The sequence below is a fragment of the Ursus arctos genome, unplaced genomic scaffold (assembly GCF_023065955.2).
Source record: "Ursus arctos isolate Adak ecotype North America unplaced genomic scaffold, UrsArc2.0 scaffold_2, whole genome shotgun sequence".
NCBI classification, from domain to species: domain Eukaryota; kingdom Metazoa; phylum Chordata; class Mammalia; order Carnivora; family Ursidae; genus Ursus; species Ursus arctos.
Genome location: NW_026622874.1, coordinates 5983569 through 5999442, shown reverse-complemented (window position 1 = coordinate 5999442; position 15874 = coordinate 5983569). Strand labels below are relative to the sequence as shown.

The 15874-nt window shown below is 34.9% G+C and overlaps 1 protein-coding gene across 14 annotated transcripts in view; it reads right to left on the bottom strand.

The window, feature by feature from the left end:
• Positions 1–15874, bottom strand: part of CDC42BPA (CDC42 binding protein kinase alpha) — a 309574-nt gene that overhangs the window by 156961 nt on the left and 136739 nt on the right. For all 14 annotated transcript variants that reach the window (XM_057314949.1, XM_057314950.1, XM_044387983.3 and 11 more), the window contains exon 6: positions 9891–9984. In XM_057314949.1, the coding sequence (XP_057170932.1) occupies positions 9891–9984 (94 nt within the window). The remainder of the gene's footprint in view (positions 1–9890; positions 9985–15874) is intronic.

The window sequence follows — 15874 nt, the reverse complement described above, 5'->3', positions numbered from 1 at the left end:
GTAGAATAATGATGAATATCCTGGATTTTCTAGGAAAAAAAAATCATTCTTAGTCATCATTAGAATAGACTTTCTCTTTGATAATACTGAGATAAGGTAACTTGAAAACTCTTGCACTGTGAACTCTTAAAAATACATATAAATGAGCTCTTAAGAAAAAAAAAGAGGGACGCCTGGGTGGCTCAGCTGGTTAAGCAACTGCCTTCAGCTTGGGTCATGATCCCAGAGTCCTGAGATTGAGACCCATGTCAGGCTCTCTGCTGAGAAGAACACCTGATGCTCCCTCTCCCTGCCTCTCCCCAACATGTGCTGTCAAATAAATAAATAAAATCTTTAAAAAAATATCTTAGGAGCTGGTAATCAAGAAATGTTTGAGAACCAGTGTGATAAGCATTATAGTAGGAGTGGAGTTCGGGAATGTTGGTTTTCATTTTCTAGGTACTTGGATTTTAATATATCCATGAGGATAAGAGGACAGTCCTCAGCTTATATGAGGTTTGAAGCAAGAGGCCACCCCATATAACAGCCTTTACTCCAAAGCGTACATTGTAAGTGAAAAGGTGAATTATAAAAATCTGCCACTCGACAGAGAAAGATACTTAGTCTATCTTGACTGTGGCTGAAATGTGAAGAAACACTGCTCCTCCCGAAATTCATCCCTTTCAGCCACATGGCACCAATAGTGCGTATTCTACATCACAGGGCTTCTCTGGTCCAGAAGTCCTCAACCAAGGAACTGGCAAAAGTATGGGCACCACATGAGGTGCACCCCAAAAACCTGGCATAACAAATTCAAAAGTACTACTATTCAAAATTCACTATTTTACAGGATACATGATCAAACCTGGCCGCATAAAATTCTCACACATAAAAGCCCACTGAAGATGAGCTCACAATCCAAAAATACAAACTAAATGAGGAAACAGTGCATTGCAAACCAAAAGTCAGAAATTGAAGCAATATAATTAGACCCATAACAATGATCAATTCTACACTTCATGAAATAAGTACGTTTAAAAGGATTAAAGATGATTTAAAAAGTAAAATCATAAGAAAAGAAAGAGATTTAAAAAGTGAAATGAAATCCTAGTAATGGGGGGAAAAAACCCAAAAAGCTAATCCTTGAAATAAAAAAAGTGAATAGGTAAAATATATGAAAAATTATTAATACCAGATCCACTTCTACACACACTGCAGTTAAACTGCAGAGTACCAAAGGCAAAGAGATCTTCAAAACAGGAAAGAATGTAGGGAGGTTGCCTACAACTGACTGACAGTGATTGAGTACTGACAAGTCAGAAGAAAACGGACTTGTATCTTCAAAGTAACAAGACAAAATAATTGTCACCTAATTATGATACGCGAATGGGGGTTAAATATAGACATTTTCACACAAAGGATGAGTGAATTTTTTTTATCTTTTAGATAAACATAAGGATGCACTTCAGGAAACAAGAAATTTAACCCATATGGAATAATGTGATAGTAAAAGCAACTGTGAACAAAGGTATTAGTAAACTTTAACATATATACACTCATTAACTGGATAAAATAATGACACAGAGGAAGAGGACGAAGAGGCGTAGGAAAAAGAGAAGGAGAAACGGAGGTGACAGAGGGCAAGCAACAACTATTTAAAGGTTGAAAAATCAGACGGAACAAAAATACCAGAAAACAGTAGCATGTTATCAAGGGAACAATTAGGATTCAAGTGGTCGAAGTTTCTTGTTTTCTCATCTTTATTTCTTACTTACTTTTTAATTATTATTTTTAATTGTGGTAAAATACCCATAGCATAGAATTTACCCTTACAACCATTTCCAAGCACTCGTTCCGGTGGCATGAAGTACATTCACACTGCGGTTCAACCATCACCACTATCCTTCTCCAGAACTCTTTTCATCTTGCAAAACCGAAACTCTGCATCCATTACGCACTAACTGCCCCCTGCCCACCTCCTGCCCCACCCCGGGCCCTGACAACCACCACTGTGCTTTCTGAGTCTGACTACCATGAAATCATACAATATTTGACATGTCGTGTCTGGCTTAAATCACTTAACGTAACATTTTCAAGGCTTATCCATGTTGTATCGTGTTAAAATTTCCTTCTTTTTAAGACTGAATAATACTCCATTGTATGTAAATACTACATTTTCTTTATCCATCCATCTGCTGATGGACACCTTGGTTACTTAAATCTCTTGGATATTGTGGGTACTATGAATGCAGGTGTACAAATATCTCTGAGTCCCTGCTTTCAATTCTGTGAAGTATATACCCAGAAGTGGAATTGCTGGATAAAACAGTAATTCTATTTCTAAGTTTCTGAAGAACTGCCATACTGTTTATCAGAGCGGCTATAGCATTTTGCACTTTACATTCCCTCCAACAGGGCACAAGTTTTCCGATTTCTTCACATCTTCATCAGCACTTCTTATTTTCTATTTTATTGTGGGATTTTAAAAAATGTTTTTAACAGTACCACTTAACAGGTGTGAGTAGTATCTTTGATTTGCATTTCCTTAATGACGAGGGATGTTGAGCTTGTTGGCCATTTGTATATCTTCTTCGGAGAAATGTCTATTCAAGTACATCACTCATTTTGAATTGAGTTGTTATTGAGTTGTAGAAGTTCTTCACATATTCTGGATAATTAGCCCCTAATCAGACATATGATTTTCAACTATTTTCTCCCATTCCATTGGTTGCCTTTTCACTAAGATGACTGTGTACTCCAATGCACAGAAATTTTTAAAGGTGATACAATTCGGTTTATCTATTTTTCCTTTTGCTGCCTGTTGTTTGGTGTCATATCCAAGAAATCCTTGCCAAATCCAATGTCATAAAGATTTCCCCTATGTTTTCTTCTAAGAGTTTTATAGTTTCAGCTTATGATATTCAGGTCTTTGATTCATTTTTAGTTAATTTTCGTATATAAGATAAACTGAGTTTCTTGTTTGGCTTAGGAAAATAGTGGAGAAATTGACTCTAGACTTTAGGTAAACCTTAAAAGTTAAAAATTTAAAGAAAACATTAAAATATTTGAAATAGAATGTATAGCTTCCAAAGAAGAAAATAAAAAGAGAAATTAAACTACACTTGACCATGCCAACAGCAGGCAAAAAAAAAAAAGGGGAGGGGGAGCATGCATGTAAACAAACAAGCAAAATCTATAGTAAATAGCACAAGATCAGATACTAAGAATAAATACAAATATATTGATCATCATGAAATTTATAAATGGATTAAATTTACCTATTAAAAGACAGCATCATCACACTGGGTGACAAATAAAACCAAAATGAAGAAATATTTTTAAAAATTAGCAATAATCTGTTTAAAGGGGATATACCTAAACACAGGACACAGAAAGGTTAAAAGTAAAAGAATGGAAAAGATACATCAGGCAGATGTTAAAAGAAAATTAAGGTAGCTATATTTCTATCAGTTAAAAGAGACTCTAAAGGCAAAATCATTATTAAAATTTTTAAAAATTCATTAATATAATTGTAAAAGAAAATACCCTGGAATAGCAATTCTGAATAATATACCTAACAACACAGCTACAAAAGGGTTGTGAAAACATTGATGATTACAAGGAAAAATTAATAAATTCAGTATCATAAGACTTTTAAAATAACAGATACATCAGAAAGAAGTAAAACTGGTAAGAATTATAAAAAATTTGAACAACAAATTAACAACTTCAATCTCATGGGCCCACATAGAAACTTGCATCCAGAAATTAAAGAGTGTATTATTTTCAAACAAATAACATTATAAAAACTAGCCTGTTAGAAAGCAAGAGCAAATCTTGACAAATGCCAGAAAAAAATGGTATCAAATAGACCCATTCTCCAGTAAAATAAAACTAGAAATAAAAAATAAATAAGTAAACACTATACTAAAGATATTAAAAGGCACATATCTAAATAATCAATGGTCCACAGAAGTATTCTAACCAAAGCTGAAAAATATTTAGAACTGAAAAATAGTAAAATGCTCTATAGATCAAAACTGATGAAGGAAAAGAAAAGCACAAGCAAACAACATTAGGATTGAAAAAACAACAAAACTACACAGGTAACAGAGATTATAAAGCTAGGAAGAGTGCAATATAAACGTTACATAACAAAATTGAAAACTCAGAGAAAATGACAATCTTCATAGAAAAAAAATATAACTTACCAAAACTGACTCAGGAAGAAATAGAAAACCAAAGAGACCTATAACCATTAAAAAATGTGAATCAATAGTATAAAATCTACCTGGAAAACAAACCAAAAAAACAAGAGGAAAACAAAACCAAACCGAGGCAAAGGTGATTTAAAAGTGAGTTCTACCAATTTCATAAGACTATTTCTTATGAATCCCTGTACTATATAAACTGTTCTAAAGCCAAAATTGGTAAGTGGAGAGGATACAACTACTTCCCTGTCCATTTATAAGGCTAAGATAACCCAAATACAAAAATCAGACAAGAACGATTTGAGAAAGAAAATCATACTGCAATAATAGAATGGTCAATCTCAAGTATGAATCTCAGGTTAATAATCCAATATAAGATATTAGCAGTCAATTCAGCAATTTGTTCAAAAATATCAATACATCTTCATGATAGAGTTATGTTTGGCCAAAGAATGGAGGATTTAACATTAGACAATCTATGTCATTCATCAGTTGAACAGATTAAAGGAAAAACACCCTAATATCATCATCTCAATGGATGCAGAAAAGTGATTTGATTACAACAATAACAACCATAACAACACATTCTTATGCTAATAAGAAACAGAAATTTCATCATAAGGAACAGAAATTTCCTTAATCTTGTAAAGAATATCTACCAAAGCTTACAGCAAACATCACACTTAATTTGAAACTACAGAAAAAACACCATTAGCATCAAGAACAAGGCAAAGCAGCTCCCTATTACCATACCTATTTAATAATGCACTGAAGGTCACTGATTGCATGGGGGGGGGTGCGAGACATAGCATATGTAAGCATTTGTTAAAGACAAAACCTAAAGCTGATCATTATTTGTGGATTATATGATTGTCTATGTACAAAACCTAGAAGAATCTACAAATCATTTTGAACTAATAAAAAAATTAGTGAGCTTGCGAATTTCAAGATGAGTATACAAAAATCAACCGCGGTCCTAAACAAAAGCAACAAGCTATTAAACTGAAAAACTGTAAAAGTTATCAGTTATAATGCTCTACACCCCAAAAATTCAGTGTGCCTAGGAACAAATTTAACAAATAAAGGTAATGGATTTATAGTGAACAGGATTATAAAACTTCAATAACAGACATAAAAGAAAACCTAAAACAATGGAGAGAGACACCATGTTTGTGGAAGGGATGATTCCATGTGATAGACATCAATTTCCCCAAAATTAACCTCTAAATTCAATGCAGGTCTACAAGCTTCCATTTCTGAAGGGGTATTTCTATGTTTGCACATGTATGTATATAAACCAATAATATAATCCTAACAATCATATGGAAAAACAAGTGGCCAAGAATATCCAAGACAATCTTAGAAGAAGAATTATAGCAGCACATCCCTCCCAGAAACTGACTTCTTATAAAGACGTAGTGATTAAGATAACATAGTTTCAACTCATATGTGAGAGCCAAAAAGCAAGATGAGACTTGATTTGGAAAGTCACAAAATATGGGAAAGGCTAAAATTGACGCAGCTGCCCAGATGATAAATGACCCATACAAAAGTTATATAATCATAACATTTCAGAACACTGGGGAAAAAACAGAATATCCTAAATGCTTCTAGAAAAGGGGCCGGGAAGGTTATAACAGAAGAATTGAGATTTAAAATGGCACCAGATGTCTCAACAGTAAATTAGAAGATAATGCAATGCCTGCTAAATTCTAAGAAAAATCATCTCATATCTATAATATTATACCCAAACAAATTATCAATCAAGTACGAGGGTAGCAGTGAAAGCATTTTTCACATGTGCAAGATTATAAAATATTTACTTCCATTAGAACCCTTCTCGGGAGCTACTATCAGATGAAGAGAATGCCAGACATGGACCTAGGAAACAGGATCCCCTGCTAGACTGCCGTGCAGTGAATCCCATGATGAAGAGTAGGGTAGTCCTGGCTTGACAGTGCTACAACAGGCCAGCACAATAGTCTGGATGAGAAGGGAGAAAGCAAGACTCAAGTGAAGCTCTCTCCAAAGGTAAAAGGGAACCACTAGGTTACTTAATGTGTCTGGGAGAGAAAGGAATTATCGGTTGGAAAGTTTGGGGATGAACTGGTGAGAGTTATATAGAAAACAAGGCAAAGTGGTCACTTACACCAAGGACAACAAAAAGATGTTCAAGAAAAGAACTGAATTAAAATAAAACGCATGGCAAAACTATGAATAATATTTGTATAGAATCATAAAGAATTGAGCAGGATTTAAGGAAAGACTTACACTAGGAAGATAGAAAGTGTATGGGAAGATAGAAAGTGTAGATGGTAGGAAATTAACGGGTAATACCTAGAACGAAAGAATCAAAAGACAGTAGCTCAAGTATAACAAGAAATAGGTAATTAAAGGAAGCGAAAGAACAAGCAGCCAGAAGTCTCTAGGTGTCTACCTCTAGCAAAAGAGATTTGGAGGCAGAAAGAATGGGACAAAGGAATGCAGTTTTTATGACAAGTCTTCTTAAAACATATACAGATCACTTCGATTTAAAAAAAAATGGAAATAAGTAAAAAGGCTTGTTCATTATAATTTTCTAAATGGAGGATAAACATGCTAGTATATCCAGGAAAATTATTTTGAGATCCTCAGTGAAGAACGAACAACTAGGAAGACACAGCAGGGTTTCAAAGAATAAATTTGATCGTGGGTAACTCATACAGACAGAAACAGTCCTCACTGCATTCTGGAATGCACAGGGATTTGGAAGGCTGCCTATCAGACTCCAGGAGAAGAGCCCCAGCTATGAGTCTAAGGGGCATACGACCTGCAGGACTCAGGAAACGCTAGCTCTTCCCCTGGAATTCTTCTTCAGTGTAGTGCTCTGCTCTCCAGAATTCTGATCCAAAACTTCCTGATGCCACAGCTTCCCTGACTTGAATCTGCGTCTTCTCAACTCAGCAAGTTCTCCCTTCTAATGTCATACCTGCCATTATCAGCTGCCACTTCATGCTTCACAGAGACGCAGAGGTCCTTGAGCAGTGCAGTTCCATAGACATACTCTACATTGTGTTACTGCCCTCAGAATTTTTATTTCTACAAATATCATAATCCCACATGACAGTGTGATTATTCTCGCTCTTCACACTCATCAGATGGCTTTTATGTAAATTTTGAAGAAAAGATGAATTTTTTTCTTTGTCCTACAGATCTTGTTTATCATATCTGATATTTTTTATCCTATCAATCTAAGTATCCAAATGGTATAATTTCCTTTGAACTAAAGGACATTCTTTAGGACCCAGGCCTGCTGGAGATTAATCTCTTTCATTTAACTGAAAATGTCTTTTATTCACCTTCATTTTGAGGAATATTTTTGCTTAACATAGAATTCTTGGTTTACAGATTTCTTCCTCTTTCAGCACTTTAAAGATATTATTTCTGATGAGATACCTATGGTTATTCTTACCATCGTCCCAAAGTATGTAACATGTTTTTAATTCTGGCTGCTTTCCATTTTTTTCCCTTACCTTTAATTTTCAGTTTAATTTTGGACAGGTGTGGTTCCTTTGAACCTTGAGGTACAGTAAAATTCTTACATTTGTGTTCTTCATCGTATTTGGTAAATTTGAGCCATCAATCCTACAAATTCATTCTGCTCCTGTCTCACTCCCTTCTCCTTCTGGTATTCTCATCATGTGGATCCCTGAGCCTGAATTTATCTTGCTTCAATCTTTTCCTTTCTGTTCTTCAGAGTGGATCCTATTGACCTGTTTTCAAACTCACTAGCACTTTCTTCTCTCATCTCTAATCTGCCATTACCCTCCTCCTGTGAGTTTTTTATTTCTATTACTACACCTTTCAAGTTCTAAAAAGGTCCATTTGATTTCTTTTCCTGATGAGATTCCTCATCTGAGACATTTTTAAGACTATATTTTGATTCTTTAGATATATTTAATTTAAAAAACACGTTTATGATAGCTTCATTACATTTCTGTCTGCTAAGTCCAACATCTGTGCTATCGAAGTTCATACTGACTACTTTTATTTTTTAAGTCTGTATCACAATCCCTATCCTATCCCCACTTTTGTTTGGTCTAGTGATTTCTGATTGAATGTTAGTCATTGACAGAAAGATATTATAGAGAGTATGGACTCTGTTATCTTCCACTGAAGATGTTAATTACTATTGAAGCAGATAAAAAAAAATACCACTTGATCTCCTCAAACAAAGGTAAGCTTACGATTACAATCTTTGGGGGCAGATTTGTAGAAACTCTAAAATTCATCTCAATCCCCTTGACTTGGAGGACCACTCTCAAACTCAATGAATTTTATCAGGACTTGGATTTAGACTGTTCGACAGATTTGGAGTAAGTCTTATATGTTATAAAGGTGTTAAAGAGCTCCTGGGGCCAAAATTCCAGTGTCCCCATGTACTGTCTCTTCTCCAGCACTGCTTGATCTCCAGTAACCTGTTCAATTTTAAGATGCACAGCATCTATTTTTGGTACCTCTTCTGTCTTATACTGCATAAGCCCAACCTTCAGGAGATAGCCACATTGGGATACTTTAGGTCCTCTCTCTGAACAACTCCCTCCTCTCCAATATTAAGCACTACAAACTAACTCAACTAACTCACCTCTGATGTCTTCCTCCTCAGCTCTGTAGGACTGCTACCCTCAGCTCTAACTCTAGGTTTCTGCATCAGGGCCTGCAAACTGTCCCCATCCTGGGAAACTGTAAGGTACATCTCATGAATTCATTTCTCTCAAAGATCACAGTCTTATGCTGCTTGCTGTCCACTGCCTGAAAATAGTTGTCCCAAATATTATGTACAATTTTACATTTTTTTTATAGTGAGAGGACAATTTGGTACCAATTACTCCTTTCATCATGGCCAGAGGCAGAAGTCATATAATCTTTCTTTTTTTTTTTTTTTTAAGTTTATCTCTTTAGGATAATTTTTCACAAGTCAAATTACTGGTCCAAAATCATATGACATTTTCATGGCCTTTGGAATATATTATACTGAACAGCTCTCCAAAATAGTTTCTGCCAAGTGAAATTACATATACTTGTACCTCTGCTATACAGATAGGAAACTGAAGTACAAACAAACAAAACAAAACAAAACAGGGAATAAAATTGGGGCATATAAACTTTTAAGTTTGTATGTGGGACCTAGGGTTAGTAGAAGTAAACCAAATGGGAATGTGAAACTAAATCCACACAGAGGATGGTCTGATGAAAGCATTCATTTGTTGGATATTGTCCCTCAAAAAATCTAGACAACTAGGAAAGAAAGATAAAAAAAATAATAAAATAAAGGTGAAGAAGGGGTCACATTTTCTTCTTCCATGTGGGACTTATTTCATTCACCTCTCTAAAATTGTGAAAATATTTCAAGTACAATAATAAACAGTTCAGCTAAAGAAAAAAAAACAAATGAGGTTCTCATAAAAGACACACTGTATCAATCTTAACATCATTAATATAAGCAGTTAAAAATGACATTGGCCTTTGTAAACAAATCCTATTATGAAGAAGTATCCCTAATGCCATTGTGGGAAAATGTGGAGCATAGAAAGAAAAATGGATGGATGGATGGATGGATACTCAGATAATATAAAAAGATGGTTTCTAAAACAGATAAAGAGGACAAGTAGTAAGGGAGATATCTGTGGATAAAATGACTTGAGATTTATCTTTATTTACCGTTCCATCTTCCATCAGCTTCAGGCAAGAACCAAAATCTGCTAATCGAATATGTCCATTCATATCCATCAATATATTGTCAGGTTTGATGTCCCTGAAAAGACAGACAAATTCAATTTTTAGTTGGGAAAAATAAATATAACCATTTACTTGGTAAGATAAAAATTTGTCTGAAAATCTCAGCTTCTATTAAAAATAATACTCTGAGAACACCTAATTTGACTACTTTATGGGTTCAAATCCTGACTCTGATTCATATGAAAACTTTCTTATACACAAGCACTTTCAGTGTTCTGGAGATAAAAAGTTTTTTGGCAGTTTTTTGTCTTTGGGGTTTTTTTGTTGTTGTTGTTGTTTTTAAAGAGAGAGAGAGGGCAAGCGAGCAGGGATGGGGTATAGGGAGAGGGGAAAAAAGAATCTTAAGCAGGCTCCACACTCAGCACAGAGCCCAGCATGGGGCTCAATCTCACAACCCTGAGATTATGATCTAAGCTGAAATAAGAGTCAGACACTTTGCTGACTAAGCCACCCAGGCACCCCTTTATGGGAGTTTTCATTCAGGTTAAATTGATTTAGATTAATTTAGATTTGCAGATTGCAATATGACAATGGTAGGCCTACTTTCCATATACACAGAAGAGCCACAATTATTTATATACAAAACATACTATCTAGCCATGAAACTGGAGAAACCTTGAACATAAATATAAATAAATAAATTTTCAATTGCTTTAGGTCAAAGTAATTGCAAGGAAATTTCTTCAGAAAGCTTATTTTGAAATACAACTGCTTAGTTGTAGTAATTTATGTTATATAAAACTATTTATAGCTGCTAAGTCAAATGCTTGTAAGATATCCAAATGTAATTAACAACAAATTAAATCACACCAGCTTTTGTATTTGTTTCTATATTTGAATAAGGAATAAGGGTTGCAAATCTTGACAAAATACCTAAAACGATTCCTGTAAAGACCCAGCAACATGTTTCCTAGTCACAACCTAAAGATTAATTCTGAAAAATTAAGAGATTAGACCCTTTCTAACATATTCTACATGTAGAAGAAGGGAAAAAAATCATCTATGAACATCATACATGCAAAAAAAATTCTATTACCATGTGGTTAGGGTCACTTTTTTTTTTTTCCAATCTCTTTCCTTGACTTACTAATTTTATAACTCGAAGTTTATACCTCTTAATCCCATTTATCTCTTTCATCCATCCCCTGACCCACCTCCCCTCTGACAACCATCAGTATGTCCTCTGTATTTAAGAGTTTTTGTTTCTTTCTTCATTTTTTCATTAGTTTTGCTTTTATAGACCTACATATAAATGAAAATCACATTCTCTGACTTACTGCATTTAGCATAATACTCTCCAGGTACATCCATGCTATCACAAATGGCAAAATTATATTCTTTTTATGGTTAATATTCCACCTCATATATTTCATATATATATATGTATGTACACACACACATATACATACATATATATATGTATGTATGTACACACACCCTATATCTTCTTTGTCCATTCATCTATCAATGGATACTTTGGCTGCTTCTGTATCTTGGCTATTATAAATAATGCTGCAAGGGCGCCTGGGTGGCACAGCGGTTAAGCGTCTGCCTTCGGCTCAGGGTGTGATCCTGGCGTTATGGGATCGAGCCCCACATCAGGCTCCTCCGCTATGAGCCTGCTTCTTCCTCTCCCACTCCCCCTGCTTGTGTTCCCTCTCTCACTGGCTGTCTCTATCTCTGTCAAATAAATAAATAAAATCTTTTTAAAAAAAATTTAAAAAAAAATAATGCTGCAATAAACATAAGGGTGCATATAGCGTCTCAAATTAGTGTTTTTGTTTTCTTTGGGTAAATACCCAGGAATGGAATTACTGGATCATATGGTATCTCTAGTTTTGAGGAAACTCCATGATGTTTTCCACAGTGGCTGCACCAATTTACAATCCCACCAATAGTGCACAAGGGTTTCTTTTTCTGCACACCCTCACCAACACCTGTTATTTCTTGTCTTTTTTGATCCTAGCCAACCTGACAGGTATGAGGTAACATCTCCTTGTGGTTTTGATTCCCATTTCCCTGATGATGAGTGATGTTGAGTATCTTTTCATGTACCCGTTGGCTCCGCACTCAGCACAGAGCCCAACACGGGGCTCGATCTTTTGAAAAAAGTCTATTTAGTTCTTACACCCATTTTTTTTTTATTGGAGTGCTTGTTTTTCTGTTATTATGTTGTTTGAGTTCCTCATATATTTTGGATATTAGCCCCTTACTAGATATATCATTTACAAATATCTTCTCCCATTTAATAGGTTGCCTTTTCATCTTGTTGATGGTTTCCTTTGCTGTGCAAAAGCTTTTTCTTTTGATGTAGTCCCAATAGTTTATTCTTGCTTTTGTTTCCCTTGCTTGAGGAGACACATTTAGAACAAAGCTAGAGGTATCACAATCCTAGATTTCAAGGTATACTACAAAGTTGTGGTAATCCAAACAGTATGGTACTGGCACAAAAATAGATCAGTGGAACAGAACAGGGAGCCCAGAAATAAACCCAAGCTTATATGGCCAATTAATCTATGACAAAGGAGGCAAGAATATACAGTGGGGAAAAGACAGTCTTTTCAATAAATGGCATTACGAAAACTGGACAATTACATACAAAAGAATGAAACTGGACCACCTTCTTACACCACACACAAAAATAAACTCAAAATGGATTAAAAACCTAAATGTGAGATCTGAAACCATAAAACCAAAAGAAAACACAGGCAATAATCTCTTTCACATTGACCTTGGCAACATTTCTGTATGTATGTCTCCTTAGGTAAGGGTCCTTTAATTTAACCTGAATGATACCACGTAAGGTCTCTATGCCTCCATTTTCCCATCTGCAGTAAGAGGAAACATTATTAAAGTAATTCCTGTGTGTTGAACATCATGAGTTGGCAAATGTTGACCTAGAGGCCAAATCCAGCCTACTGCCCATTTTTGTAAATAAAATTGTATTGTAAATAAAGTCACATTCATTTACTTACAAAAGTATTATCTATGGCAGCTTTCCCACTACAACAGCACAGTTGAGTAGTTCTGAGTATAGACAGCATAGACTTCAAAGCCTAAAATATTTCCTATTTGACCCTTTACAGAAGAAGTTTGGTGACACCTTTTAAAGATGATAGATGACTGCTTAACAGAGACCAGCAGACAGATAGACTGAAAACAACAACTTTTATAGGAAATTGGCTTCATTACACTCCATGTTTGAATTTATCCCACTGTCAGAATGTTGTAATAAAAAAGGATTTTTCTGTTGTTTGGAAACATCAAAGAAGTATACTTTAGTGCTGGAAGGAACCTAAGAAATTACCTAAACCATTTTTAGATGAGTATAAAAAATGTATTTTATTATTTTTAAAAATATTAAGCTGTATAGTCACTACACGTACTGCTACTGGACTATTTCTCAGATTTTAAAGACTAAAGGAATTACAGAAAAGGAAAACAGTGAAAGGAGTCATAAACATCAATATTTTAGGCTATTTTAAAAATAGGAAATATTAAAACAATTAGGCAAATAAATTATATTTATAACAAATAATAAATAATGAAATGGAAAATATTTAACAGGCTAGAACTGACGTATCCCTTTGCCCTTCCATATTATCTCCTTCATCTACTCCCCACAGGTTAGCCACCACTACCCTGGCATTTACTGTATCCACACATATTTTATGTTATTAGTACATATATATAGCCATAAGACTAATTTTTCTGAATGTCTTTAAAATTTATAACACTTTGATGCCAAGGTGTGTGTAGCCTTTGAAATGTGGTTTTATTCTAAAACATGTTACCCACGTTGATACACCTTGTTCTAGTTTGTTGGTTTTAACTGCTATATGGAATACTTTCATAGACCAAATTTATCAGTTCTCCTGATTGTACAGTTTAGTTGCCAACAATTTTAGGTTGTTGTAGATTATTTTGTTATCACACAAAATTCTGAAATGAGTATTTTTACCAATGTCGCCCGGTGCTCACCTATGAACGTCTCTCCAGGCTACCTATCCAGAAGTGGAATTGCTATGATGAGAGACACGTGCGTCTTTGACTTTACAAGCAGGAGTACCGCTACAGGTAAGAATCTTTTTTTACATTATCACTAGTCATCTCACTAGTCTCTTCTATAAAATGTCAGTTAATATCCTTTGTCATTTTCTTATACTGTTTGTGTGCTGTTTGTTTTGGGGTTTTGGTTAATATTCAGGAATTGTGTTTACTCAAGCTTAGTTTACATGTGTTACAAATCTCTTCTCTCAACATGTGGGCTTGCCGTCCCACATTGTTTATAATGTCTTATTCGTTAAATTAATTAGTGTCAATGTAGTCTTTTAATTTATAATTTGTCTTTTTTGCTATTTTCAGCTTTACTGAGATATAACTGACAAAATTGTCATATATTTAGAGTATGTGACATGATGATTTGATACATACACACACACACACACACACACACACACACACACAATGAAGGGATTCTCACTATTGAGTTAATTAACACACACGTCATGTGTTCTTTTGGTTTTGGTGGTGTTTTTCAGTAAAACACTTAATTTCCACTCTTAGAAAAGTTCAGTTATACAACAGTTTTATCAACTATAGTCACATTATATTAGCTTCTCAGAACTTATTCATCTTTTTTTTTTTCAGATTTATTTATTGGGGGGGAGAGTGTAAGGGGCAGAGGGAGAGGGAGAGATAATCTCCAAACAGACTCCCCACTGAGTGAGGAGCCCAACACATGGCTCAAACGCACAACCCTGAGATCATGACTTGAGCCGAAATAAAGAGTCAGACGCTTAACCGACTGAGCCACCCAGGTGCCCCAAGACCTTATCCATCTTATAACTGGAAGTTTGCACCCTTAGACCAACCTCTCCCTGTCTCCCCAGCCCTTGGCAACCACAATTCTACTCTCATAATTTGTGGTTTGGGTCCCAGGAAATTTCCCTTACCTTCTCCCAGAGGTCACATAGATAATGTCCTATATTTTCCCTTATAAGTTCTAAAGTTTTACTTTTCATGTCAAGTCTTTAGTCTCCCTGGAATAAATGTTTGCATGTAGTGTAAGATAAAGGCCCATCCCATTTCTTTCTGTCCCAACACCACTGATTGAATGACATCCTTTCACCACTGATTTCTACCACCACTTAGGCTGCAAATCAAATGGGTCTGTTTCAGAGCTTCCTAAAGCAGTTTCCCTCGACAGTCTTGAGGGCAAAAGGAAGCCTATTAATAATCACTAGAACAACAAGCATAATCTGGAACTGATCTAGGCAAACTGAGATACATGATTATCTTATGTATACGTCTATACCTGGACCAACGTCACACCATCTTAATTATGAAAGCTCTGTAATGACCTCTCTACACCCACTGACTGGGTTTTTAAAACGTCATGGCTCTTCTAGATGAATGCTAGGATTAACTTAATATGTTCCACAGAACACACTGAGATTTTGATGGGAATCACAATGACTTTACATATTAATCTAAAAGAACTGATGCTTTTGTAAGAAGACTCTTCCCATCCATGTATACAGTGTATCTTACTTACGAGTATTCTTTTATGTCTTTCAATAATACTGAATGTTTTCTGCAGAGAGCTTTTATTATCTACATAGCTATTATTTATCTTTTATTAACTATGTACCTATATATTTAGTGTATATATCTATGTTTTATTATCTATAGCTTTTGGTACCTTACAGTTTTGTTGCTATTGTGAATGGGATTTTCTTCAAAGAAGCATTCTCATTTTGCTTTCAATTTTAGCGGGAATGTTTCTAATGTTTTGCTGTTAAGTACAATCCTTGGTTTAGATTTTCAGTAGAAATTCAGTACCAGGTTATGAGAATTATCTTTAAGTTTTGCTAAAAGTATCAGGAATGGATATTCAATTTTAT